The 25,886-nt window shown below is 43.5% G+C and overlaps 1 protein-coding gene across 1 annotated transcript in view; it reads left to right on the top strand.

Moving 5' to 3' along the window:
* ARMC3 (armadillo repeat containing 3) overlaps nt 1-25,886 on the top strand; it is a 75,189-nt gene that overhangs the window by 8,396 nt on the left and 40,907 nt on the right. The window contains exons 2-6 of the mRNA XM_063303527.1: nt 8,294-8,342; nt 21,173-21,290; nt 21,991-22,116; nt 23,401-23,469; nt 24,280-24,455. Coding sequence (XP_063159597.1) covers nt 8,295-8,342; nt 21,173-21,290; nt 21,991-22,116; nt 23,401-23,469; nt 24,280-24,455 — 537 coding nt within the window. The 5' untranslated portion in view covers nt 8,294. The remainder of the gene's footprint in view (nt 1-8,293; nt 8,343-21,172; nt 21,291-21,990; nt 22,117-23,400; nt 23,470-24,279; nt 24,456-25,886) is intronic.

Here is a 25,886-nt window from a genome sequence, read left to right as displayed (position 1 = left end):
GTTCAGATAAAGAACATATAAAATCCTTGCAGCTATTAATATAAAACTGATAAAATAAATAAATAATGCCAGTTTAATGTATTTTGAGGAAACGTATGGTTTAGTGAAGGTTAGAAAGCCAATCTGGTATAGTGGTTGAAGCACCAGGCTAGAAACTGGGAGACCATGAGTTCTAATGCAGCCTTAGGCACAAAGCCAGCTGGGTGACCCTGGGCCAGTCACTTTCTCTCAGCCCCAAGAAGGAGGCAATGGCAAACCACTTCAGAAAAATCTTGCCAAGAAAATTCAGGAACTTGTCCAGGCAGTCTCTGAGAATCGGACACGATTGAATGGATTAAAAATAATAAAATAAAAAATGAAAATAACTCAGATTAAAATTGGATTACAAATTTCAAAATTTGTTCTATTCTACAATAAATTAATTTCCAATGCAGTTGAATTTTACAACATTGCCACCACATATGGAAGAAAGATCCAATGTGTTCATTGCATTTCCAGAATTTCAGTGGACAGGAGTTACTTGTTTTAGCAATCATGACTAGAGCAATGTACCAGTGATAAAACATCTTATGCCAGTTCCCTCTAAGTATAATATTCAAGGTAAATATTCTTTTTCCATTGAAACTCCCACTGTTCCATCTCTATAACTGTATTCAAATTTTGTATCCATTTAATTATACAGTCTTTGGCTTGTTCATATTCTGAATTGTAGTTCACTAATATATTACAAATTGTGGTCAGTAAATGTTCAGTATGATGACTTATAAGATTTTCCAATTCAGTCAAATTTTCCAATATTCCCCTTGTTTCCTTAATTCTCTTGCTGTGCTGCTTATTGGTCAGTATTGGAACCAACTGAGTGTGGAGGAGCAGTGTGTAGCAAAAGACTTGAGAGATCTTAATTTTCTCCTATTAATAATAAAATCTTGTAATCTAAACAGATTGTTCTCTCTCCACTGAGCAAATTTCTTAGTTTTTTCTTTGTCATAAAAGTAGGTATTGAGTAAGGAAGTGAGAGGGGAGAAGTTTGGACTTACTCTTTTCCTATATTTATTCCAAGCATTCAATAAATTGCTTTATACTGTTTCTTGAAAAAATGTTTGTTTCTGTGTATATCAACTGAAATATATCTATGCAGCCTCTAAGGAAGATCTGCCCTTTCCATTAAGATGATGAAACCTTAAGGAAATATCTACTCTGAAATCCATGTTAGGCAACTGATATGATAATACAATCTGAAATTTGGAGTTGCTAGGCCACTTTGTCCTTTGAGTCAAGTTCTTGAATTTAATCCTTGGCCTTTTGTTAGACCATATATAATTCATTGCTTGTCTGTGCTGAAACCATGTCGCTTTTGTATGTGCACTGATGTTGTGCAAAGGGTCAGGGCTTTGACTGCGCAGTTGTGAGCACCATCTTGTCTTTTTCTTAACTCTCCTTTAGATGCTGCCAAATTGAATATTTAAGTTAACAATGAATTGGAGCTTTTTGATGTGATTTTCCCATGCTAGTCTTAACATATGTTGGCAGCAAAGGCATATGCTAAGGCATATGTTGGCAGCAAATCTAGCTATGTTTAAAGCAATCCTGCACCAGAAACTACTGAAGGAATGTCATAATGGATATTGAGGATTAGTGTTAATTACTTCTAAGGATTTCTTCCTATTCTGTATTTTTGAGAACTAATGAGAACACTTAATAGCTGTGATTATGTTTCAGTGATTCAAGAATGAAGCTTATGGCCAGGAACATTCTGGTAGTGTTTTTGCAATAGGAACTGGGATGACTGTTTTTCTTCCTGGCAGAAGTCAACAGGAAGGGACAAATGAGATGGATATGCTTAAGAGTGTTTTCTGGGATGAGAAAGAAGCAGAGACCTTTGAAAGAAGGCTTCCTAAAATGTTGTGGACTCCTTGAGAGATCTGATAGAAACAGGATTTCTGGATTGTTAATTCTGTGTATTCCTCATCTTACATGCAACTTGTATGTGTGTATATCTCAGTGTATACAAACATATGAACCTTAAACCACAGATATATAATTCTTCATTGACTTCTTTGTAAGGAAACTGAACTGAACCGAGAGGTTAAAAATGCAATGAATAAGAACAAGTTTAATAAAACACTATAATAGATTTAAGCAGCTCATACAATTAGATCTAGCTGAGAAATAAGTAACAAGCCAAAAAGAAAAAAAGATGAAACCAGTTACTTTGTGGTGCTTGTTACTACTTTGCCAAATAATTTTCCATACTCCTGAAGAAGATTGAAAGCAATCAAAGATCCTAAAGGGAGAGCTGAAATCAATACCGGGGAAGGCTATGTTGGCTTCCTAAGTGAATGGAGCAATATATAACAGCTGAGTAGCTCATGTTACATCCTTATTTTACTGTCTCTTCTCCAGAGGAGGTAATTGCCCTCAGAACTGACCTCTGATTCCTTGAGAAAGAAAAGTTACACATCTGGCAGTGCTTTCACTTTTAAGTTTGCTAACTGCTGTTCCTTGAGCTTTAGAATTTTTTTCCTTCTATCTGTGTTTTTAGAAATTGAGGAAAGATAAGGAAAGTGGCCAGTTTTTTTCTGAACAAAACTCTGGATCCAGCAAAATGCTTATTTTTTTAAATGAACATAGACTGATTCACATCAGCTTGCCTTGGTTTACACACAGCCTGGTAGTTTCCTGTGGACAAAAAAAATATTATTCTGAAAGTGAGAAATGCAAACTGGACATAACTGATTATCAACATTTGACTTGAGAAAAAAACTATATAGATAATTCTGTTGCTCAGTATTAACAGTCTAGTATTAATTTGTGAGATTCATTCAGAAGTGAAACCAAAATTATAACAGAGCAAAAGAAGAAAACCAGGACTGCTGTTAAATCTTCTGAGAAGTCAGCTTCATCAGATTTTGACTTCATGCTAATCCAAGAGCCATTCTCTCAAGCTGTAGAGGGTATGCAGAAGGGAGAAGGCAAAGCTACTCTGATGGCTCAGTGATGATAAATAATCTCTTTTTTAGCTGTTTCCATTCCAGCTAGTCTTGATAAGAAAATCACAGTTGCTGCATTACTTCTGTATTTCAGTTGGTCATCCACTTAACATTAACCATTACTCTTTTTCTTACTTTAGGCACTTCCCTTTTAGGCTGGCTCTGGTATTGGAAATTAAATCAATTAAGAGAGAATAGTTACTAGCTGTTTTGGACTCCCTGACATAACATTTAAGTAAATAGCAGGTGAATGGTACATCATATTTAGTTTAGAGTTACCCTGGGCTGCAAAAAAAAGCCAGATGGCCACTAGATGTCAGTAAAGGGTTAAGAGTTTTCTATATTGTTTTGCTGCCATCTAGTGGTCCAAAAAAGGCTGGGAAACCCTGAGGTACATTAAGGGATTACCCATGTGGTCCTCTTTTTTTGATAGTTGTTATTTGTTGGTTTTATTGAATCAATTCATATATATATATATATCAACACATTAAATGGCAACAAAGAGTTACAATTTTCTGTATCTCTTTATTTCCATCTAGTGGTCACATGAATTTCTGCAGCTCAGATATAGTAGTTTAAATCTAGCTTCAAGAGTATAATTTGAGTTTTAGCATTCATTCTTTTATTTTTTTCTGTCTGTAATCATACCAAACAAGCTCGGAATTTGGGGCAGGCACTGGAGTGCGGTTGGTTTTGAATGTTGCATAGAATTGGTGGATAGTGCTGATGCTGGCCGATGGTGCTGGGTGTTTTCTGGTATTGCTGGATCTGCCAGCAGTTTTTGGGAACCTTGTCAGCAGCTGTCAAGCCCTTGAAAAGGTGAAAGGTCCTCTGTGCAAGCACTGAGTCATGTCTGACCCTTTAGAGGCAGGCAAATTCAGGAAACAAGAACCATTTGCCTTTCTGTAAAGATCTTTATTGCTAGTAGGGTAAAGTACAGAATACTGAAAGTCTGCTGAAGCAATTGTCCAGATCAATTTATATCTACTGTAATTAAGACAGAGTTTGTCAGAGTCTCTTTCTCATTCTTCCCCCCTCCCCTCGGCTGAGGTGTCTCTTTGGCAAAAATCCTGTTTCCTCCCCTATGTTCCCAGGGCCTGTTAGACATTCCATCTCAGCAGTAGCAGTAGATACCATAATGATTGGTGCCTCTGGAGTGATTGATTTGGAATTGTTCTGCTGGGAGCTCCTAGATGTATTTGAGACCTAAAGGTGCTGGAGCTCAATTCAGAGTTAGGGTTGGAATTGAGGTCTGAAGCTCAGCTGTTTAGCAGCAGGAACAACAACACTGATCAGCTGTTAAGTGTTGGCATGTGCTTGCCTGGCACCACCAATCAGCTGCTTGGTGTTGGGCTGCAGAACAGTGGCAAATGGTTCTCTCTTGTTGGCAGCAATTTCTTCTTCTCATGGCTTGATGGTGCTGGTGGTAGTGACCTGGGCATGCTCAGCTTCAGTGTGCCAGTGTGCTGGAGCAAATGGGCACTGTGAGGGAACAGCAGTGGTAGCAGGGTCAGGATCAGTGGCCAAGTTGGATGCTAGTTTAAGTCCTGGAGCTTCTGCAGAGTCCATCACCTTGGGCAGTGGCCATCTTGCTCTCTTCATGCTGCACCATTGGAAGTGAACTTTCAACTGTCTGCTCCCACTGCTGGCAGTACTTTCTATGTTATTTACATCAACAGTACCAGATGAAGTTGGGCCTGCATGTTTTATGTTTAGTGGTTTTAAAGGATTGGAGATGGTTCTCTTAGACGGGAGATGACTAAGATGAAATTAATTTGTTTTCCACCTGGGTGTGAGACATTGGGGGCATGCCTGGAGTGCTGCTGAAGGAAGATGAAGAGCAAGTCTAACCAAACTTGGGTAAGAGTCTTTATTAAGGATTACACCATGGTGATTAGAGCTGAAGGGAAAAAAACCCCAAAACCTGAGGTATTTTTCCATTGTTATTGCATGCACAGATTGCTGTCCAGTGACCCTATTTAAGGTAAGCCATTCACCCTAGGGAGGTTTGGGTCAGAAGATCATTTGAAGGACTGCTGTAAGGATTTTTTGAAGTATCTATTGGATAAAATCTCTTGCATTCACTTTGAGCTGCAGCTGTGCAGGTACTGTTGAGTTAGCCAAGGTATGGTCTTCCCATGTAACTCTGGAAAGAGTTTGAGTCTGCTGGTCCTGATGAAGTGAATAGGATTCTTGGAACTGTGAGTGGAAGTACCTGTTTATAAAATCCATATCTCTGCTGGTTGGTCAAGGGCTCCCAAGAGGTTCAGGTGATGGTGCATTCATCCTTCAGTGAGGGAGTGATTTCATTTGCGCTTAAAGAGGCAGTGGTCTGAACTCTTCTCAAGAGGAAATCCCTGGATCCAATGGGGTTGGATAATTTCCAGTCCAGTTTCCAACCTTCTCTTTTTGGAGAAGGTTGTGGAGAAAGTGGTCAGACAGCAGCTTCAGAGAGCTTGGTGGGAAAACAATTATTTGAATCGTTTGGGTTTTAGGCCTGGGCAGATTATTGAGAAGACATTGATCATGGTTGTGGATGGCCCATGGCAGGATAGAGATTGGGATGGTGCATTTATTTCCATCCTCCTGTTTAATATCTACATGAGGCTGCTGGGTGAAGTCATCCATCACGATGGGTCAAGGTATGCATGTTGGCTTAAACAATATCAAGACTGAGTGGCTATGGATTTTGAAGCCTCCTGGATCTGGAGATTTTCTATCTCTAGTTCTGAATGGGATTGTACTTCTCCAAACAGATCCAGTACACAACCTGGTGGTTTTTGTAGGCTGATGACTACTGCTTGAAGAGCAGGTGGCAACCACGGCTTGGAGGGCCTTCACACAAATCCATCTTGTGCACCAGTTTCACCCATTCCTGGACTGGGAGGTCTTACTCATAATCACTCATACCTTGGTCACCTCTCTTCTGGATTACTGCAATATACTCTACATGGGATTGCCCTTGAAGACTCCAGAAAGCAGCAGCATAAGTAGTTATGGCTACACTTTGGTATGCCCATGTAACACCACTACTTTATGAGTTACACTGGTTGCCAGTGGGCTTCTGGGTGCAATTCAACATGCTGGTTATGATCTTCAAAGCACTTCTTGTTAAAGGGCTTATTATTTGCAGGACCACCTATCTCCTGCCTATCTGATACAGTCCAGTAGGACTGGCATCCTCTAGATCCTGTCTTTTAAACAGTGTTGTCTTATGGGATCCAGGAGATGTGCCTTCTGTATTGCTATGCCTGTCTTATGCAATAGTATACTCCCTGAGATCTGGATGGCCCTGACTTTGCCTGGTTTCCATAAGGCTGTAAAGACCTGTTTTTTTCCCCCAAGGGTTGGGTCAGGAGTATCTGTGAGCCTGTCAGTATTGATTGTTCCTGAGTTGTTTGCCAAGAGGGTGACAAATGCCATTACTTAGAAATTAGCATAACTAAAGGTGTAAATGTTGTTCCTCCTTAATTTTTCAACTTGTATGTACATTTGTATGATTAGGAGAAAAGGTACTCTACAGTAGTATAAAATGTCCAAGTTTAATTTGCCAGTAAATGAAACATTTCAGTGTTATGTCAGGTTTGGGAGGACAAAGCAAATATTAAGTAAGAAGAATAGGGTGGCCAGGAGGTAGGCAAGGGGATTTATTTGGATCATCAGTTAAGGACACTGCAGTTGTAAGTAAAATCAAAAGCATGTTAGTCTTACTGCTTCACAACAGCTTAGGGCAATATATTTGCTGCGAATGCGGCAATATTCAAACAACTACCCATCTTTTGCAGTGCCCTTTGGGACCAACATGCACACAGAGTGACTTATTGATCGGAAACACCTCTGCCATCAATGTGGCCTGGCATTGGGCTAGAGTTATATAAATTTTATATTTTTATTAAATGTTTTTAACTTTTTAACTTTTAATTAATATTTCCCCCTTTCTATTTCCTGCATTTCTGAGATGAGACAACAACCTAGTATATTAATGCTTGCTCTACAGAGGTTAATGCATTTAATTGTTATTAAATTTGAAAGTTTTGAGGAAATTCTTTGACTATGATTTAGCAATGGAGCATATTTAGAAAGGATACGATTCAATCTTCTAAACAAAATCACAAGGTAAAAAAATTATTTTCTAGCACTACCGAACTTACACAGATACATCTTACATAAGCAAAATGTCCAAGCAGTTCAGGTTGATGGGTTAGATGCTCTCTTAAAGCAGATATGAATGGGAGCAAAAGGTTGGCAGACTGGAGAATCAATTGGACAATTTTAAAATAAGTGCTCTTTACATAATTGTTCTTCTAATTTCCAACTCTTAGAGTTACATAAATCCATCATTTTCAGAAGCAGAATATTCCTTTTTCTCACATCTAACTGATAAATTTAACTGTGTGAGCAAACTCAGGAAATTATAGCTACTTAACTATGGGCAAGATATGAAGTGAAAACTGTTGTTATTTCAATCAATGCTATGTCAGGACACCTTGAAAAGTCCATCAGTCAGTCAGTCTGTATTTTGGTCAATGACCAGCATAGACACCCTGAAGTAACACACCAAACCTCAAAGTGATTGCAGCTCCTTTGCAGCAATAAGGAACAGATCCAAAGGGCCATATTAAATGATTTGCAGGACTGTGTGTATCATAATTTTTAGGACGTTTGCCTTTTTAGCTTTGCCTTGGGCTGTGATTACCAAGATATTGCTTAAAAGTCATGTGTTCATGTTGATGCTAAAAATGCAGGTAAATTTCTCTGAATTCACATATGCCTATACATAATAAAGCATGCACATATTTACTGAAATAAATCTAATAATGAAACCAAAATAAAATAAGCAAAAAAAATATTCAGACCTGCTTAGTCATGGTCAGAGGTGGCGGCAGCTCTGGCTGTTCTTGAAAGCTAGGTAGAATCAGACCTGGTTATTATTTGAAATAGAGATCACCAGAAAATTGCTGGGTTGTAGACTAAATTGGAAAGTTAAAAAAAAAATTCTGGAAGAGAGCAATTACAAAACACTTTCATATTGCTCTATATTCACCAGGAATTGAACTTAGCTCAAGACATAAGATATCCTAGTGTAGAAGAGGAACTCTTTGGGTTTTTAAAAATGTGTATAGAATACCCACTAGTAAAATACTATTTCCGAACTTGAACTAAACAGATCTTGTTAATCTAGGAATTATTTAACATCTTTATAACAACCTTTTTATCAAACAATGTGAATTAGATGAAATTTCATATAAAATGTACTTTATTGAATATTCACGGTCTATTCCTGCTGTTCTGTTTGTTTTTAGAATGGGTAAAAAGGTAAAAAAGGAAGTTGAGCCTCCTCCCAAGGATGTGGTAAGTTTATAAAATAGTACTCATAAAAATGTTGCACAATTGTAACCTCCAGGTTTGCTCTTCTTCAGTCTTTTACTCCTACTTACTTCCCTTTGGTTTCTAAAAATGTCATATAAAGATAATCACATTCCTTCTTCACTTAGGCTTTGTGTATAAAGAGCAGGACCAAATCACATTGATTTTATGAAGAATATTGTATTCCATTTGTAAGGCAGGGCATCAAGTTGAGGAAGGCTGGTCTTCCACATTATTTTGTCTTTTAAAACAAAGAACTCTGTCCATAAAAGATTTCTTTTTCTGTTATGGGAATTTACATTTTTACCATCTGTTGCCCAGCTGCTAATTTATGGAAGGTCTGATTTTCATCCTGTAAATGTTTTTTCTTTATAAATTTGGTGATACGTTCTAGAATAGCCTCTCAAAAGATTTGTTACCTGTATAGGTTTTGTAGTGATGTTGTATAGATAGCTGTCCTAACAGGCAGGAACCATGCTGAGATGAGGAATAAGTCTCTAGTGTTTTATTACTGCTACATTAGATAGAAAATCCTAACAAACTGAAGAAGTGTGAGAAAACTCATACAGATAAACCCCAAAAGTCAAGGTGGGTCTGTTCTGTGTCTCTTTGAATGACTGCTCAATTCCTTGCTACTACGCATGCGTTTTCCCCCCTGGATAGGGGCCCCCTCCTGCTCGCCATCAGTGCTCATGGCAATAGCTTTGCTAAATTGCTAGGATTAACAGTAGAAGATACTGATTCTTTATGGACGTCCCTTGTAGTATTAATGGAAAGAGGAAGCAGGATTTAAATGTTCTCACTTCATCTGTAGAGATTTATTAGGGATTCCCTCACATATCTGATCCTTTTTCTGCACGACTGTCTTGTACTGTGCCTTGCAATGGAGTTTCTTGGTTTTCCTCTTCAAAGAATACCAACTGGTAGTTCATCACTTTTGTCTGAACCCAAGGTTAGCTGTTCAGGTCCATCCAGCTCTACTTCATGGACAAAATCCCAATATGGCTGAATTGGACTATCTGTTGGCATCCAAGAAGAAAAAAAGAATGAGAAGCAAGTGTGGATACAGAAGAAAAACAAAATCCTAAGTAGAGGCAGAGTTCTACTCAAAATATGTCTGGGGCTTTTAGTGTTTCTCTATTCAAGAATTTCACCATAATTTTATATATTCAGATATTGTTGTCTTCCATTTTTAGATTTCCTTTGTTTTCCCATTGCTGCTTCACCAAAAACACATTAATGAAGAAAATGTGGAATAGCATTTAATTGATAGTAAGAGATGCTTGGCTGGAAACATGGCTGTTTGGCTCAGTTTACACCTTGTTCTAAGCCTTTATTGTATTAAAAATGATTTATTGGATAAGCCCAAACTGGCTAGTTCACATAACATGCTGAGGTATAAACAATTTTAAATTTTTATACAAAATCAGTATATTCTTAAACTTCAGTAACAAGCCACCTGATGGTACATTGCTCTTTTTTCACTGGGGGAAGAAAAAACTACGCAAGCTTACTATGCATTTTACATTACTGTCTTGTTTGTTATTCATACAATCAGTATTAAGATTTAATTTTTTTCTTCCTTTCCATTTTTCAACTATATTTAAATACCCAGTGTTCAGACATGCAGCTATGTGGAGCCATCTTGAAAATCAAATGCTTGTAGCATGGAGGATTACAATATATCTATTAGTAAATACTGAAGATTTTTCCCTATATCCTTTGGGTCACTGGTCAACTACATACATCATTTCAATTGATTACCCAAATGGGGTATTCAGAAGTATCATAACATCTGTAAGTTTGAAAGGCATTGAAATGTTCTATCTTATTCATATTATTTCTAAGTATCATCCAGCTTTTTAAATACATTATTAGGTAACACTTGTTTTAAAGTTTTGAAGTGCCCATATTAGTTTGTAATTAAAAGACCTAATAAATGCATCATATCAGGTGCATTTGAATCTGTTTCTGTTGAATCTGAAGGCTTTGTCAGAATGATGAAGCATGTGTTGTGCCATTGTGATGCAAGTTCTTGTCCTGTTCAGACTATGAGAGAGCCAGGCAGATTTACTAATAAAATTCTTTATTGAATTAACTATTTAAAATAGCAAAAGTTCTTGCAATAGATTAGACTGTATAAATCAATCAAGTCCACCCAGGTGGCAAGGGACACTCAGGCAACACTGCAGGGTCAGACCACGGCAAGACAGCGAGGCAGAACTCGGCCAATCCTCTGATTGGAGCTGCAAGACTAGAAGGAGCTAAAGTGCATGGCAAAGGAGAGGCTGGACACTCAGATTTGCGCCCTGGCATGCAGGCTGGATCAAGCTGGTACACGGAGGCTAGACAAGGCTGGGCTGGAGCATCTAGGCAAGACTTGGATCTGGAGACGAGTGGACTGCGCTGGAACATTTTGCGAGGCTCAGATCTGGAGACAAGACTGGACTGGAGTGTCTAGGCGAGGCTTGGCTTGGAAGGCAAGGCTGGACTGGACTGGAGCATCTAGGCAAGGCTCGGCTCTGGAGGCAAGGCTCAGCTTTGGAGGCAAGGCTGGACTGGACTGGAGAGTCTAGGCAAGGCTCAGCTCTGGAGGCAAGGTTGGACTGGACTGGAGCATCTAAGCAAGGCTTGAATCTGGAGACAAGGCTGGACTGGACTGGAGCATCTAGGGAAGGCTGAGATCTGGAGGCAAGGCTGGACTGGACTGAAGTGTCTGGGCAAGGCTGAGATCTGGAGGCACACCCGGATCGTGCTGGAACGACACAGTGAGGGTTGGAGCTGGATGTGAGGCTGTGCTCAGCAGGATGGCAAGGAGAGGCTTGACTGGAGCAACTTGTGCAGGAAGCAGGTCCGCGATGGCAGAAGGCACTGGCGCTGGTTCCATGCTGGCTACAGGCAAGGCTTCTGATGCTGGTAAGGACTCTTCTGCAGGTGCTGTGAGCTTGAAGGATCAGTTGTCTCCGGCCGCTTGCTCTTGGCATGCCTGCCTCTTTATTCGGTCCTTTTCGTGCTGTTTTCCTTTAGCAGCCAATTGGGCTTCTTCCTCTTTTGCATGCTTCTCTGCTCTCCTCTCTCATGCACTGATTGGAGGCTTCAAATCTCCCTCTGGAGTTTCTGCGATTTCTCCCACTCTGCTGAGTCACTTCTTGGTTTTGATTCTTCAAGTCCTTCCTGTAAAGTTTTGTTTTCCCCTTCTGACTGCGGATAAGTTTCATTTTCAGAGTCAGAACCAGGCTCAAACCTCACAGTTCTGTCCTTTTTGTCTAAGAGACATCATGACATATGTAGAAAGCAAGTTATAGTTACAGCTTATGGTAGAATTCTGCCCATGATCTGGGTTTAGTTGGTGCATTAGTCAATCATAATATGGTTTAGTGTGTCATGCAGATAATGAAAGGCTGATAATTTTGAAGACAGGCAGACCTCCAGCAGGAGACCATTCATGGACAAGCAACACTTCCAGGCTTGAGTCCCCTCCAGACCTTCACAGCCTTCAGACATCGAGACAAGACTTTGATATCATCTCCAGTGAGGCCCAGGGTTGTGATGTACAATTGGGTGTTATCAGCACATTGATACTGGACCCTGAACTGCTAGACTCATCCCCCAACAGCTTCATGTAGATGTTAAATAAAAGGGGGAGAATACTAATCTTTGTGGCACCCCACAGAGGAGCACCACTGAGGAAGGAGTTGAATTGGTGTAAAACAGTGTCTCCAATCCCCAGGCCCTGCAACTACTTCCATCTGGGTCCTGACAAAGGACATTGGCAAGAATGACCAATGCTCTTATGGACCATAATCTTCTATTCTGGTTCAGTGTTGTCATGAGTGCCGTTGAGCTAAAGTCATCAGCGCAATGGCACTCATGACAATGACAAGGAAATAGGTGAAGGGGTACAAGTTAAGTAGCCATCAACCCACAACGACTAACGGCTAACAAACAATAGATAAACGGATCACGGAGCCACCCAAGCCATCAGCGGCAATACAACGGGGATCGCCCAGCTGAAAGCAATCAGCAGAAGAATGAAAACCTGAGGATGGGCGATCCTGGAAACCCTCAACCAATGGCAGGGCAACGCATGGGACAAAGGGGGGTGACGTGACCGAGAGCGAGGGGGCGCTGACCGGCGCGGGGTATTTAAACCCCGCACCGGCGCGCTCCTGTCACTCTCAGCTTTTTTCTACCAACGTTGTCCCTACCCTGAAATAAACCAGAGCCTGCTTTGCAAACCAGTGTCTGAACGTTACTCAGAGGTAGGCAGCGCATGACATAAAGCTGAGAGTCATAAACTCAGCCTCGCCGAGCCCCACCGGACGACAACGAGCCGCGGGAGGAGTAGACGGCGAGAAGACCAGCAAGATGAGGCCGGAACGACGCGGGCAAGGAGGGCGAGCCGCGCGGCAAGAGACAGAGGAGGACCGACCGAGGCCAGAGGCACCGCGGACTCCCGGAGCCATGGACGCCCACCCCACCCGACCCGAGCCTCAGCTCCAACCCCAAGGGGAGATGGCGACGGAGGCAACCCGACCGCGGGAGGGAGCAGCACGACTTCCGAAACCAGCGGAGGACCCCGCGCCCCACATCGCACCCCAGCAACGGGCGTGGAGCGACAGCCCCACGATGCTCGACACGGAGGAGGACGACGGAGACACCCATCAGACGGAGGAGGAAGCGGACCCGCGGCGGAGGGACGATGAACCCCACCGGCAACCCACCCCCGAGGACGCGCCAACGGAACCGGCCCCAGCGGCGGCGCGGGCTGTGGACGAGGAGGCACGAGCTGAACTCGCGGCCATGCGGGCTCAGCTGACGGAACTCCGGACCATGCTCCAGGCGCTCATGCCCCCCGCGCCACCCAACGACGTCCCCGCACAAGCCCACACCCCGAGCGAAGCACCGAACACACACGGGCCAGCGGAGAGCCAGCAGACGGCACAGGCGGCCGACACCACACCCCGGGAAGCGAGAGGCGGGGCCGCACAAAACGCCCGGGCCCCAAAGGACTTCCCCATCTTCTTCGATGGGACCCCCTCAAAACTCTCGTTTTTCGTGACCAACGCTAGGGAGTTCATGGGGAGGCACGGACACTCCTATGACTCCGAGGCCGACAAGATCGCCGCCGTGGCGATCAAACTCCAAGACAGGGCGGCGGACTGGTACGTCCAACTGTACGAGTCCAGCTCCCCCGCCCTCGCCACCTTCCCTGCTTTCATCAAAGAGATGAAAACCTACTTCGAAGACCCCCTAGCTAAAGTACGGGCGAAAAGCGCACTCCAGAGACTTAAACAGGGCACACGCACGGTCCCTGACTACGCCCTGGAGTTCAAAGCCCTCGCGGGAAAGGTCTGCGACTGGTCTGAGACCACCCTGCTGGAAATCTTCAAAAGGGGGCTCAACCGCGACGTTCTCCAATGGGCCCTCTACCGCGACGACCCAGAAACGTTACACGGGTGGATCCACCTCGCGGGAAAAGCCGAACACGCGCACCGCACCTTCCTGATGACAACCACGGAAGACACAAACTATGTCGGGAAAAAGGTACCCGCACCACACGGGGGGATGGCCGGCCCCATATACCCAAAAAAGAAGTTCAACCGGGAGCCCTGCGGGAGGTGTGGCAAATTAGGGCACAAGACGGCGGATTGCTTCGCCAACCGACCGCCGACCAGCGCGCCCAAGCCCGCCCCGAAAATTAGCCCCAAACCACCCAACCCGGGGCCGCCCCCTCACCGCCGAATGACCGTGGCCACAGCGACACCGGAAGAGGGCTGGGACACTTACTGGGGGGAAGAGGACAATACCGACCCCGACCAGCCGGCGGGAAATGCTCCCCGCTTGCTCTGAGACGCGTGGCGAGGCAGGCGGTGGGACAGCAACGCGGACCACCTCAACGAAACGACAAAAGCTCCGTAATATTGGCAGCAATTCAACTCTCTGCCGGCAACGGAGCCACCACGGCCGCGGCACTAGTGGACTCGGGGTGCTCAAAAAACCTCATCCACCCCGACCTAGTCGCCAAACTCGACCTCCGCTGCTTCCCCCTCCCCACGCCGCTGGCATTCCACCAGCTGGACGGCTCTACAGCGGGAGGGAAACCAGCCACGCTACAAACCGAGCCGGTCACCCTGCAAATGGGCACTCACACCGAGCGCACGTCGTTCGTAGTCACGCCCATCGGACGGCCCATTGCAGTCCTGGGGATGCCATGGCTCGCGAAAAACAACCCGCGGATCAACTGGGCGACCCGCACCTTCACATTCGGCGACGGCGAGTATCGAGCACCAGTACCAGCTGGCGAAAGCAACCCCACGGTAGGACGAGCGGAGGCGACCACACAAGACAACGCCGCTACCACAGCAGACCTACCGGAACAATACGCCGACTTCTCCGAGGTCTTCGGAGAGGCAGAGGCAGACCAACTACCCCCCCACCGCAAGACGGATTGCCGGATCGACCTACTGCCCGACGTCCCCCTACCTAGACCAAAGATCTATTCGATGACCCCGAAGGAGATGGCAACCCTCCGGGAGTTCATCGATAAAAACCTAGACAGGGGATTCATAGAGCCAGCGTGCTCACCGGTCGGAGCCCCCGTCTTATTCCGGGAGAAGAAAGACGGGACCCTACGGCTCTGTACCGACTACCGGGGCCTAAACGCGGCTTCCCTGTCCAACAAATACCCCTTACCCCTAGTGAAGGACATGCTCGCCCACCTGTCCACGGGCAAAGTCTTTTCCAAATTGGACCTGCGCGAGGCGTACTATCGCATCCGAATCAGGGAGGGGGACGAATGGAAGACGGCGTTTAACTGCCCCCTAGGCGCGTTCCAGTACAAGGTACTGCCCTTCGGACTCGCGGGGGCCCCTGGGGTGTTCATGCAGCTCATCAATGAGGTACTGCATGAACATCTGTTTAAAGGGGTCCTGGTCTACATCGACGACGTCCTCATTTACACAAAAACATACGAGGAACACGTAACCTTAGTCAGGCAAGTCCTCGACAAGCTCAGAAGGGCGCAGCTCTATGCAAAGCCCACAAAGTGCGAGTTTCACAAAGAGCGCCTAGACTATTTGGGGTATCGAATCTCCGGGGACGGCATCGAAATGGACCCCGCAAAAGTCGAAGCGGTGCTAAACTGGGAGCGGCCCCGCAACAGACGGCAACTACAGAGCTTCCTGGGATTCGCGAATTTCTACAGGTCCTTCGCCCGGGGGTTCGCTGAGATAGCCCTCCCCTTAACGGACCTCCTCAAAACCAAAGGGGTGGGGGACACCCGACGCGCCAAGAACCCAGGCACAGTGCTGAATTGGACTCCCGCGTGCCAGACCGCATTCGACAAGCTGAAAGCGCTGTTCACGACGGAGCCAATCCTCGCGCACCCGGACCCAGAACGGCCGTTCGTGGTCCAAGCCGACGCCTCAGACTTCTCCCTGGGAGCCATCCTGCTACAAAAAGACTCCACGGGGCTCCTGAAACCATGCGCCTACCTGTCAAGGAAGTTCTCCGAGACAGAGAGGCGATGGCACGTCTGGGAGAAAGAAGCCTTCGCGGTGAAATCGGCACTAGAGACATGGCGTCACCTACTCGAGGGAGCCACCCAACCATTCGAGGTCTGGACGGACCACCGGAACCTCGAGGCCCTACGAACGCCTAGACGCCTTAGCCCAAAACAGGTCCGATGGGCCCAATTCTTCAGCCGCTTTGATTTCCAGCTGAAGTTCATGCCGGGAAAGAAGAACTTTCTGGCCGACGCCCTCTCCCGGCTGCCCCAAGACGAAGAGCCCGCCCCAGACACCATTGGGACGGTCCTATCCGCCTCGCAACTGGGGATGGCCGTGACCACCCGAAGCGGCGCACGGAGGCAGCTCGACGCTACGGCGCAGCCGACGGCGGGACAACCGGCGACGGAAAGAAGGCAACCGCAACTACCAGGGGGAATGCGCACGGACCTCGCCGCCGCCCTCAAAACCGACCCCTGGTTCCTGGCAAACCCCGACAAGGTAACAATGGCGCAAGACCTGGCATGGGGGGAAGGCAGAATCTACGTCCCGGACTCGCAACGCCAGGCGATCTTGCATAGGTCACACGACGCCAAGCAAGCGGGACACTTTGGGTTCCTCAAGACCCTACACCTAACGCGGCGCCAATTCTGGTGGCCCGCGCTCAGGCGAGACGTAAAAACCTACGTGGCGTCCTGCCCAACGTGCGCTAGGGCCAAACGGGCACCAGGCAAACCCGCGGGGCTACTGCAACGGGTGGCAGAACCCTCCCGCCCATGGGAGGAAATCTCTATGGATTTTATAGTGGACCTCCCACCCAGCCAGAAGAAAACGGCCATTTGGGTGGTGAAGGACTACTTCTCAAAGCAGGCCCACTTCATCCCCTGCACGTCGGTCCCATCCTCGCAACAACTAGCCAAACTCTTCCTCATCCACGTGTACAGGCTACACGGATGTCCCGCACGTGTGGTGACCGACAGGGGCACACAGTTCACCTCCAAATTCTGGCGGGCCTTCCTGAAGCTGACGGGGACCCAACAGGCCCTGTCTACGGCTTGGCATCCGCAGACGGACGGAGCCACTGAGGTTCTTAATGCCACCTTAGAGCAATTTATACGATCATATACGAACTACCACCAAGACGACTGGGCTGAACTGCTCCCGTTCGCCGAAGTCGCATACAATAACGCCGTCCACACGAGCACGGGGAAAACCCCGTTCGAAGTAGTCTCGGGGCGCGACTTCGTCCCCATCCCGGAGCTACCTCAACCCCCGGAACCCCAGGTGGACGCCAGCGACTGGGGACGGAAGATCGCGGAAGCATGGCCAGTAATCACGGCGGCGCTAAAGGAGGCACAGGCTGCTTACAAAGAGCAGGCCGACAAGCACCGGCGCCTACAACCGACGTTCCAGGCGGGGGATATGGCCTATCTCTCCACCAAGTTCCTAAAGTCAACCCAACCCTCGAAAAAACTGGGGCCTAAGTACATCGGGCCGTTCCGAGTCACGCAAATAGTGAACCCGGTAGCAATACGCCTGGACCTGCCACACAACCTCCGGAGGCTCCACCCGGTGTTCCACACCAGCCTCCTAAAACCGGCAACCACCTCCCGATGGCACCCAAGCACGCCACAGCCCGCACCGCTTATGATCGACGGGCAACACCACTTCGAGATAAGGGACATCCTCGACTCCCGCAAACAACGAGGAACCCTACACTACCTGGTCAGGTGGAAACACTTCCCCCACCCTGAATGGGTGGCGGCGCATAACGTTAACGCGCCTGACCTGACCAGAGCATTTCACCGGGCATACCCCGACAAACCGCAACCAAGGTCAGCAAAACCAAACCCCCCCCCGCAGGCCTCCCCCCGCCTCCCGTGCCCCAAGGGAAAGGGCCCCCCCCAAGCCCGCGACTTGGGTGGACCTTCCCCCCCCCGGGACTCACTCCCCCCGCCCCGGGCCCACGGGGTGGTGACAAACGATCGCCAGCACCCTCCCCCCGCCCCCCGGCCGCGGGGGAGTGGCAAGCAAGTCAACAGGGCAACCTGGGGGCAACGCCCAAGAGACACAACAAAGGCGACGCACTCTAAATAAGAAAAGAAGGGCCCTACCTGGAGCTGAGAAGCACCCGACCAGCCACGCCTCTCGCCTCGCCGAACTGAGCCAAACAAACAGGGTGTGGCTGGAGCATGCGCACGCCAGGTCAGAACCCGAGCATGCGCACCATGGACACACCCTGGGAAGGCACGTGGTAGAGGGAGGAGCAAAGGGAGGGGCGACAACTACTCCGGCGGGAACTTTAAAAAAAAAAAAAAAAAAAAAAAAAAAAAAAAAGTGGCATTTTGACAGCTCCATGGGGAAAACCCAGAAACCCGGGGGAGAACACTATTCGGAAAGGGGGCAGTATGTCATGAGTGCCGTTGAGCTAAAGTCATCAGCGCAATGGCACTCATGACAATGACAAGGAAATAGGTGAAGGGGTACAAGTTAAGTAGCCATCAACCCACAACGACTAACGGCTAACAAACAATAGATAAACGGATCACGGAGCCACCCAAGCCATCAGCGGCAATACAACGGGGATCGCCCAGCTGAAAGCAATCAGCAGAAGAATGAAAACCTGAGGATGGGCGATCCTGGAAACCCTCAACCAATGGCAGGGCAACGCATGGGACAAAGGGGGGTGACGTGACCGAGAGCGAGGGGGCGCTGACCGGCGCGGGGTATTTAAACCCCGCACCGGCGCGCTCCTGTCACTCTCAGCTTTTTTCTACCAACGTTGTACCTACCCTGAAATAAACCAGAGCCTGCTTTGCAAACCAGTGTCTGAACGTTACTCAGAGGTAGGCAGCGCATGACAAGTGTGGGTTGGTAGATGTTTTTCAGCTTCATAGTCTAGGCTGAGAAAAGAATTATTGGCTATTGCGTGTTCTTTTTTGAACCACAAATAATCAGATTGACACAAAGCATTGGAAAATTGGACAGTTGATCGTTTTTTTTGTATTTCCCTTCAATGGCTGGGCAAGACTTACAAAACAAAGAAAGCTTACAAAGAAAAAGGAATTGTACATTATACTGTGAATGTTTTCAACTATTTCAGAAACTAATATCTTACCACTAAAACTATTATATAGTTTAATTATTTATTTTCTATAAGCACTATTCTATATTCTTTAAAGTCCAATTTTACCATAGTTTCATAGATTTCTATATCTCTAATATATTTATTTATTGTTGACCTCTATATTTCTTTTGTCTTCAACCCTATATATACCTAGTCAGAAATGATCTGACTATGGCAAAGAGCTGGTGGAAACGCCCTCCAGATCCAGATCCCAACCCATCTTCTCTGGGACAAATACAAGGTCTACATTAGTTGGAGCCAAGATAAATGCAATTTCAGGCTAAATCAAAATAACTCTATTTTCTGGATCATGGTATATAATAGATCTACTACATTCTGCATCAGTCAGACCCATACCTTGAGTTCTGTGTCCAATTCTGGGCACATTGGGTACAAATTGGAATAGGTCTAGAGAAAGGCAGTAATGGTGACTGGGAGACTGAAGCTAATTCTAACAAGGAAACAGCAAGAAAATGGGGGAAGTTTAGCCCTGAGATAAGACTACCGAAGGTACGTATCACAGAAGTAGGTCAAACCTATTTTCTATTGTCCCAGTGCACAGGGTATGGAATAATGGTCATAGATACACAAAGGCAGTACTTCCTAACAGTAAGAGTGGGTCAACAAAGGAGTCAAGTACCAAAGGAGATTGTGAGCTTTCCTTTCCTAGATGTATTTAAGTGGTGGCTCCACAGCCATTTGTTGAGGTTGCTTAATTTGGATTTCTGCACTGAACAGGGGGTTGGACTTGATGGCCTAAATAGCTCCTTCCAACTCTATGACACTATGATTCACTTAGGTAGCATATCTGAACTTTGTATCATTAAAAAAAAAGAAAATTGTATAGCCTGTGCAGCCTATCCATCTGATTCCATTATTCCTTATGCTGCCTTTGAGGCTATTATTACTTGCACAAATAGGAGTTTTCAAATGAAAACTTCTGAGAATTTCTGTCATCTCAGTTGTCATGCTTGATATCTTTTTTCCCACTTGATAGTAACGTTCTTTTTGAGTTGATCTGACCAGGTCCATGGATTATACATGAAAGTGCACTGCAGGGTTTTGCAATACAATTGCATTTTTCCTGTACTATTTCTCTTCCTTTCTTCTTCAGACTTTTTGCATCTCTAGTAGCCTGTTTTTGACTACACCTGTATACTGAGCAGAGCTCACTGTAATTGAATCATTTACAGTGCTATTTACAGTGCTATTATCCATGGCTTTCCTGACCCTTTTATGTAGGATGCAGAGAATTATTTGAGTAAAATACATTATAATGTATTTCAGTATAAATTGTCTATGCACATTTTATTTTATAATTGAATTTCTGATATTTGATCAAATCTGTATGTGCTTTCTTGCTAGGTTTGTTGCCTATAGCCAGATATCAGCAACAAATGTTGCTTCATTTAAAAACTCACTGATGTCAAAATCTATCCAAAGTCAATAATGTTTCATAGAGGCCATTTCATTATGCCATCCCTTTTTCAGGTTTACTGATCTATGTATATCATATCAGTTTCCACAATCTGTTGTATGTGACTGTGAATCAGAAGTCAGTGGACTTCCTATGAGTAGGGAAAAGAAGGCAGTCTGTCAAGAGATTCCTAGAACCAGATGCTGAATTAGTGAAGAGCAAGTTTGAATTCCATCCATCCATTTATCAATATAACCATTGTTCATCTCCTACTCATCCGTGTTCTAGAGGTAGGCTATCTATGGCCAAGGGCCATGTGGATCTTCAACCAAATTTCAGTAGGCTTCTGCAAGCATGTATTTCAGACTTCTGTTAGGGTTCTCGCCTCAAGATCCCATTTTGTGAAGAATAAGGAAAAGGGAAAGGTAGATGGCATCTTCTTATAAGCCTTCTAAATTGCCATTAAAGTTACAAACTATTAAATCCTTCATGTAAGTCATTTTTTTTACAATACTGTAATTTCAAAGATATATTTTGTCCAATGATTGCCTTATTTATTTATTAATCAAATTTGTCACCGCCCATCTCTGAGCGAAGGATCTCTGGGCAGTTTACAATATAAAACAATAAATATATAATAAAATTTCAACATAAAACACATTATAGAACATTATATTACATTTATCAGTAAATAGCAATGACACTGAACTTTAAAGATATATATGATTTATACTTGTTCATATTCTTACTGTTGGTTTTCTAGTTTGATCCTTTGTCAGTTGAAAGCAAGAAAGCTGCAACAGTGGTACTGATGCTCAATTCCCCTGAAGAGGAAGTTCTATATAAAGCATGTGAAGCTCTGTATAAATTTGCATCAAAAGGTTTGTTCTTTTATTGTGTTCTACCAATTCTTTACTAAATACTTATATGAATCATTCCTATTTCAGTTTAATTTTTAAGTGCCAACAGTGTGCCAGATATTATATAGTGTTATGTAGAGTAATATAAAAAACCTGTAACTCATGGAAGCTTCTGACTTATAAGCAACTCTTCCAGATAAGGAGCAGCAAGGAAGGTCAAATCAGATTATTATTATTATTATTATTATTATTATTATTATTATTATTATTATTATTATTTATATGCCTAAGCTAGGCAGCTGTCAGACCACTGCAGAGAAAAAAACTGTGACCTTGACAGACACGTGTAATATTTTTCTGTTTCAAGATAGTTAATCCTTCCCTATTATTATTTTTTCTTCTACAGTTACTACTACTGTTACAGTAAATCTTCATTTTAATGGATCTCAGTTTAGTGGACAAACTGAGTTGCAATGGACAAAATCTATTCATACACTAAATGCTTCTGTATGTGTACAAAATCCTATATGCCACTTTACACCTACATAAAACGTATAAAATATCTAAAAGACATGTGTAAAACCCGTTCAGGTTTAATGGACTTTCTGCTTTTATGGACTCCTCTTGCCCCCATTGGTCTGTTAAATTGAGAGCTTACTGTATTATTGTGACTATTATTATGGACATTTGAAGTTAAATGTAATTAACAATTGCTTTTTAGGTGAAGAAAACAAGCTGATGCTTCTTGAACTTGGAGCCCTAGAACCTTTATTTAAATTAGTTACACATGAAGATCCCACTGTTCGCAGAAATGCTACCATGGTAGTGGGGATCATGGCATCTCATAGTAAGAGTTTCCCTTAGAAACCTGAGCAGTATTAAGCAATGTTAAATTGTTAAACAGCATATTGAATTGATGTAAAATATGGAATTGTTGTATGTCTAACGTTCTTGCTTAAGCCACCATAGAAATAGTTAACTGAGTTCCTTGAACTGCTCTGTCGTCATAGTAATGGAATAACTTTGGCTCTGAAAAGAGAAAAAAACTGTAAAGAAGGTCTATAAAGAGAACAAAATTGTACAAGGCCTGAGGAACTTACTATCAAGTAAGTCAGGGCTGTACAACTTTTTCAGACCAAAAGCCACATTGGCCTTTGAGAGCCCTGTCAAGAGCTTCACTCCAAGAAGTAGGCAGAGTCAAGTTGAAGTAGGTGAGAGCAGGGTGAAAACTGAACTTGATTTGGTTAAGCTTTAATTAAAATTAAAAGTAATTGTATTACTTATTTCCCTTGTATTTATTAAAGTTGTAAAAATTACAATTAAGCAGCAACTTTTGGCAGTCTGGCAAAATAATCAAGCTTCCAGGACATAAATGGCACTAAAGTGAAAGTAGACAAAGATGTTTGCCTTTCAGTAGCTCAGAAAATCTTCAGTTTGGCAGGGTGAGACCCCAAGTTGAGATTTACCATTTTACATTAGGATACCACATTTATGCCCATGTATGAATATGTAGCAGAGCCAGGAGAATAGTAGGAAGTGTGCACACAGTGAGAACATAAGGAAAAGTGTCATATCATATTGGCTTAAAAATATGGATTTGATGAAGAATTTCCAATACTGTATACTGAATTCTTAACAAGTCTTTCATAACTTGTGAAATTATTACTGAAACTAAGGCACTGTATTTCAATATTGTTTTCATAAATGGGCCGGTATCTGCTGAAGAAAAATTACATTGATTATTTTTAAATAAATCTGCAAGCCATTCAAAAACTGCTATTTAAACAGGCATCAATATGAAAGCTTTTGCAGTAATGCTGCCAAAATTAGTAATTGTCCTTCATTCTTTGATGGAATATTATTGTATGTCTGATGCTTGGCAAACAAAAGATATATAATTCTCTTTTGGAAATTGCATGCTTTTTTAGTTTCCCTAATTTCCTGTAATATATTTTCCCTGTCAACTGTAAGTGAAGCATACTCCATTTCTGTTGTTCTTCCAGACTAATCCTTTAATATCACATCTCCTCTACAGGATTAAACAATAGTATTATGTCTTTATTATCAGTCCTGACTGCACACTGTATTCCTTCAATTAACAGAATATATTGCTTTATTTCTTTCATTATAGATGATGTGAAAAAATCACTAAGGCAGCTTGATGTCACAAGTGCATTCATTGCTCGTCTGGCAGCAGAAGGTAACTTGCAGCATCTCTTTTCTAATTTGCTGGGGAGGTGAAAAAAGTCAATGTAGCAGCTGCAATTGCATGATTAATGCCCCCCGTTTTTTGCGGGTGCTGCAACACACATTAAAAAGGGTGGGGCTTCAGTCACATGGTGTCAGCCCTTTGAGGTAGTCCGGACAAGAAGCATCAACCATGAGTACTAACACTACCTTTATTGAAAGGTTACAGTAACAGAATCTTCCAACTCTGAAAGCCCTTCTCCCCTCCTTTACTTTTACTTTCCAGAAAACTAGGGAGGGCCCCTTCTGAGATGTGTCCCACATCCCTTTTCTTTCTGTGGGCTGAGATACCTTTTGCATGATGGTTGTCTTTCCTCCTGTCTCCCAAGGTCATTCCTACATACGGGAATGGCCACCATCTTGACTTTTCAATTTATTTCTTGGTTTGTTTTTCACATTTCTGTCCCGCCGCAATTGAAAGACTCTCAGCGGCTTACATAGAATATAAAACCAACATAACATCGATGGTATAAGAGTCCATAACAACAATAGCCATCGAGTCTAAAAATACAAAAATGAAAATAGAACCCCTCCCTCCCCTTGTGGATGTGGATGTCCCTCTCATTTGGCAACATGATTTGTAGGACTGTAATCTTTTGGATAATTTTAAATATGTTTACTTGTTCATTTTTAAAATCTTGAGAATAGTTTGAGAATGAATTAGGATCTGATTTTAACTGAGTGTAACAACATTTTGCTTATAGAACGTGCATGTTTGTTGCTGAATAATGTCTGATCACAGTCCTTTTTTAATGTTTTGTAGAAGATGTTGTCGTCCATGAGTTTGCTAGCCTTTGTCTGGTACATATGGCAGTTGATTATAATAGCAAAGTTCAAATATTTGAGCAAGGTGGATTAGAACCTCTTATTCGACTGCTAGGAAGTCCTGATCCTGATGTTAAGAAGAATTGTGTTGAATGCATCTATAATCTAGTGCAGGTGATGAATTCCCTTCATCTTGCATTACAAAGATATTAGATACTGATTCGTGTTTAGTTCACACTGCAATTTACCCCACTTTTCCTGCCATCTCATTTACAAATGCATCATCCTCCCCATACCTCATAATGTTGGCCCTGATTGCTATGCCTTGACTGCTTTGCTTGATGAATTCCCCCCTTCCAGTTAACAGAGCTGGTAGTCATGATTGTAGTCTATAACACTGCTGATCACATGTTGTTTAGGAGGAAGATAAGAGGGTTTATAAGAAACACTGAGAAACACCCATGTTTCGCTGTTTTCCATCTTTGCTAAAATATGATCAATGCTATCGCTGTGCACACAGATCTAAATCTGCTTGCAAAAGTTTTACTCTTTCTATTGGCAAGGGCTGGATGTCAGATGTCTCTTGCACTGAATTAGGTGATTTACGTAATGGCGAGTCTCACTGATTCTGGTTAAATTTGCCAATTAAATGTGTTTAGCATAAGTTGGAACAAGCTCCATTTACATGTCTATAAAGGAAATCATTTTCAATAGAAGAATGCATAAAATCCATTGTCTGGAAAAATGTTCCATAAAAGGTTATAAAAATGTCCAATTTTTGGAGAGGTTGGAATAAGAAGTATTATTTTTGCATTATTCTTGCCTAACTTCATGATTTTGCACCTTTTAAAATCTTAGTAAATGCTTTTGACAGCTTCTTTTCAGAAGGGGAAGAAGGTTATTGTAATTGGTTACTTTCACAATCAGTGTTAATGTCACCATATGCTGGTTAGCAAAAAAATAGTTGATTTGTAGGAGAGCTCTTTTCAAAGTTTAATAGCCCAATCTACAATCCAGTGAAGCTGAAACACTGGGATTTAAGTTACTTTGGCTCTCCTGATTTAAATGGTACCAAATTGGCTTAAATCCAAGTACTCCAATTGAACTGGCTTGTGGACCAAGTTATAAGTGAATCAACTCTGTAATGAATTCAATTCACAGTTCAATCTTTTCTAGGGTACCAGAGCATGTCTTTATTCTGAATCACATTTTGCTGTTTCCATTCTTTTGCTATCTATTTTTATTGTAAGGTGTATCAGGACAACTGCACCTGGTGCTTGTTTAACTGATAAGTGAAATTGTATAGAAAAATGCACAGGGTGGTATTCTTTAACTTAAAACTAGTAACTTTTACTATTTTAATGTTGCACAGTGAGAAAAAGTTTAAATACTCAGCAAGGCAGTTTTTAACATTAAGTTATTTAAAAATAACAAGGAAATAGAGATATGAAGATACATACTAAGATGAATTTGTCAAATTCATTTGTTTGATCCCTCTTGTATCAATATACTAGAAATTTTCTCAGTTTGTCAAGTAAAATTGATCATGGATATTAAATGATATGTAAGCTAGAATTGCTGAGTTTTGTTCTGTGTAATGTATAA

This window comes from Candoia aspera, chromosome 4, assembly GCF_035149785.1.
Source record: "Candoia aspera isolate rCanAsp1 chromosome 4, rCanAsp1.hap2, whole genome shotgun sequence".
Classification (NCBI taxonomy): domain Eukaryota; kingdom Metazoa; phylum Chordata; class Lepidosauria; order Squamata; family Boidae; genus Candoia; species Candoia aspera.
Note: the sequence above shows the minus strand (reverse complement) of the source record. Positions and strands in the feature narration are given on the sequence as shown.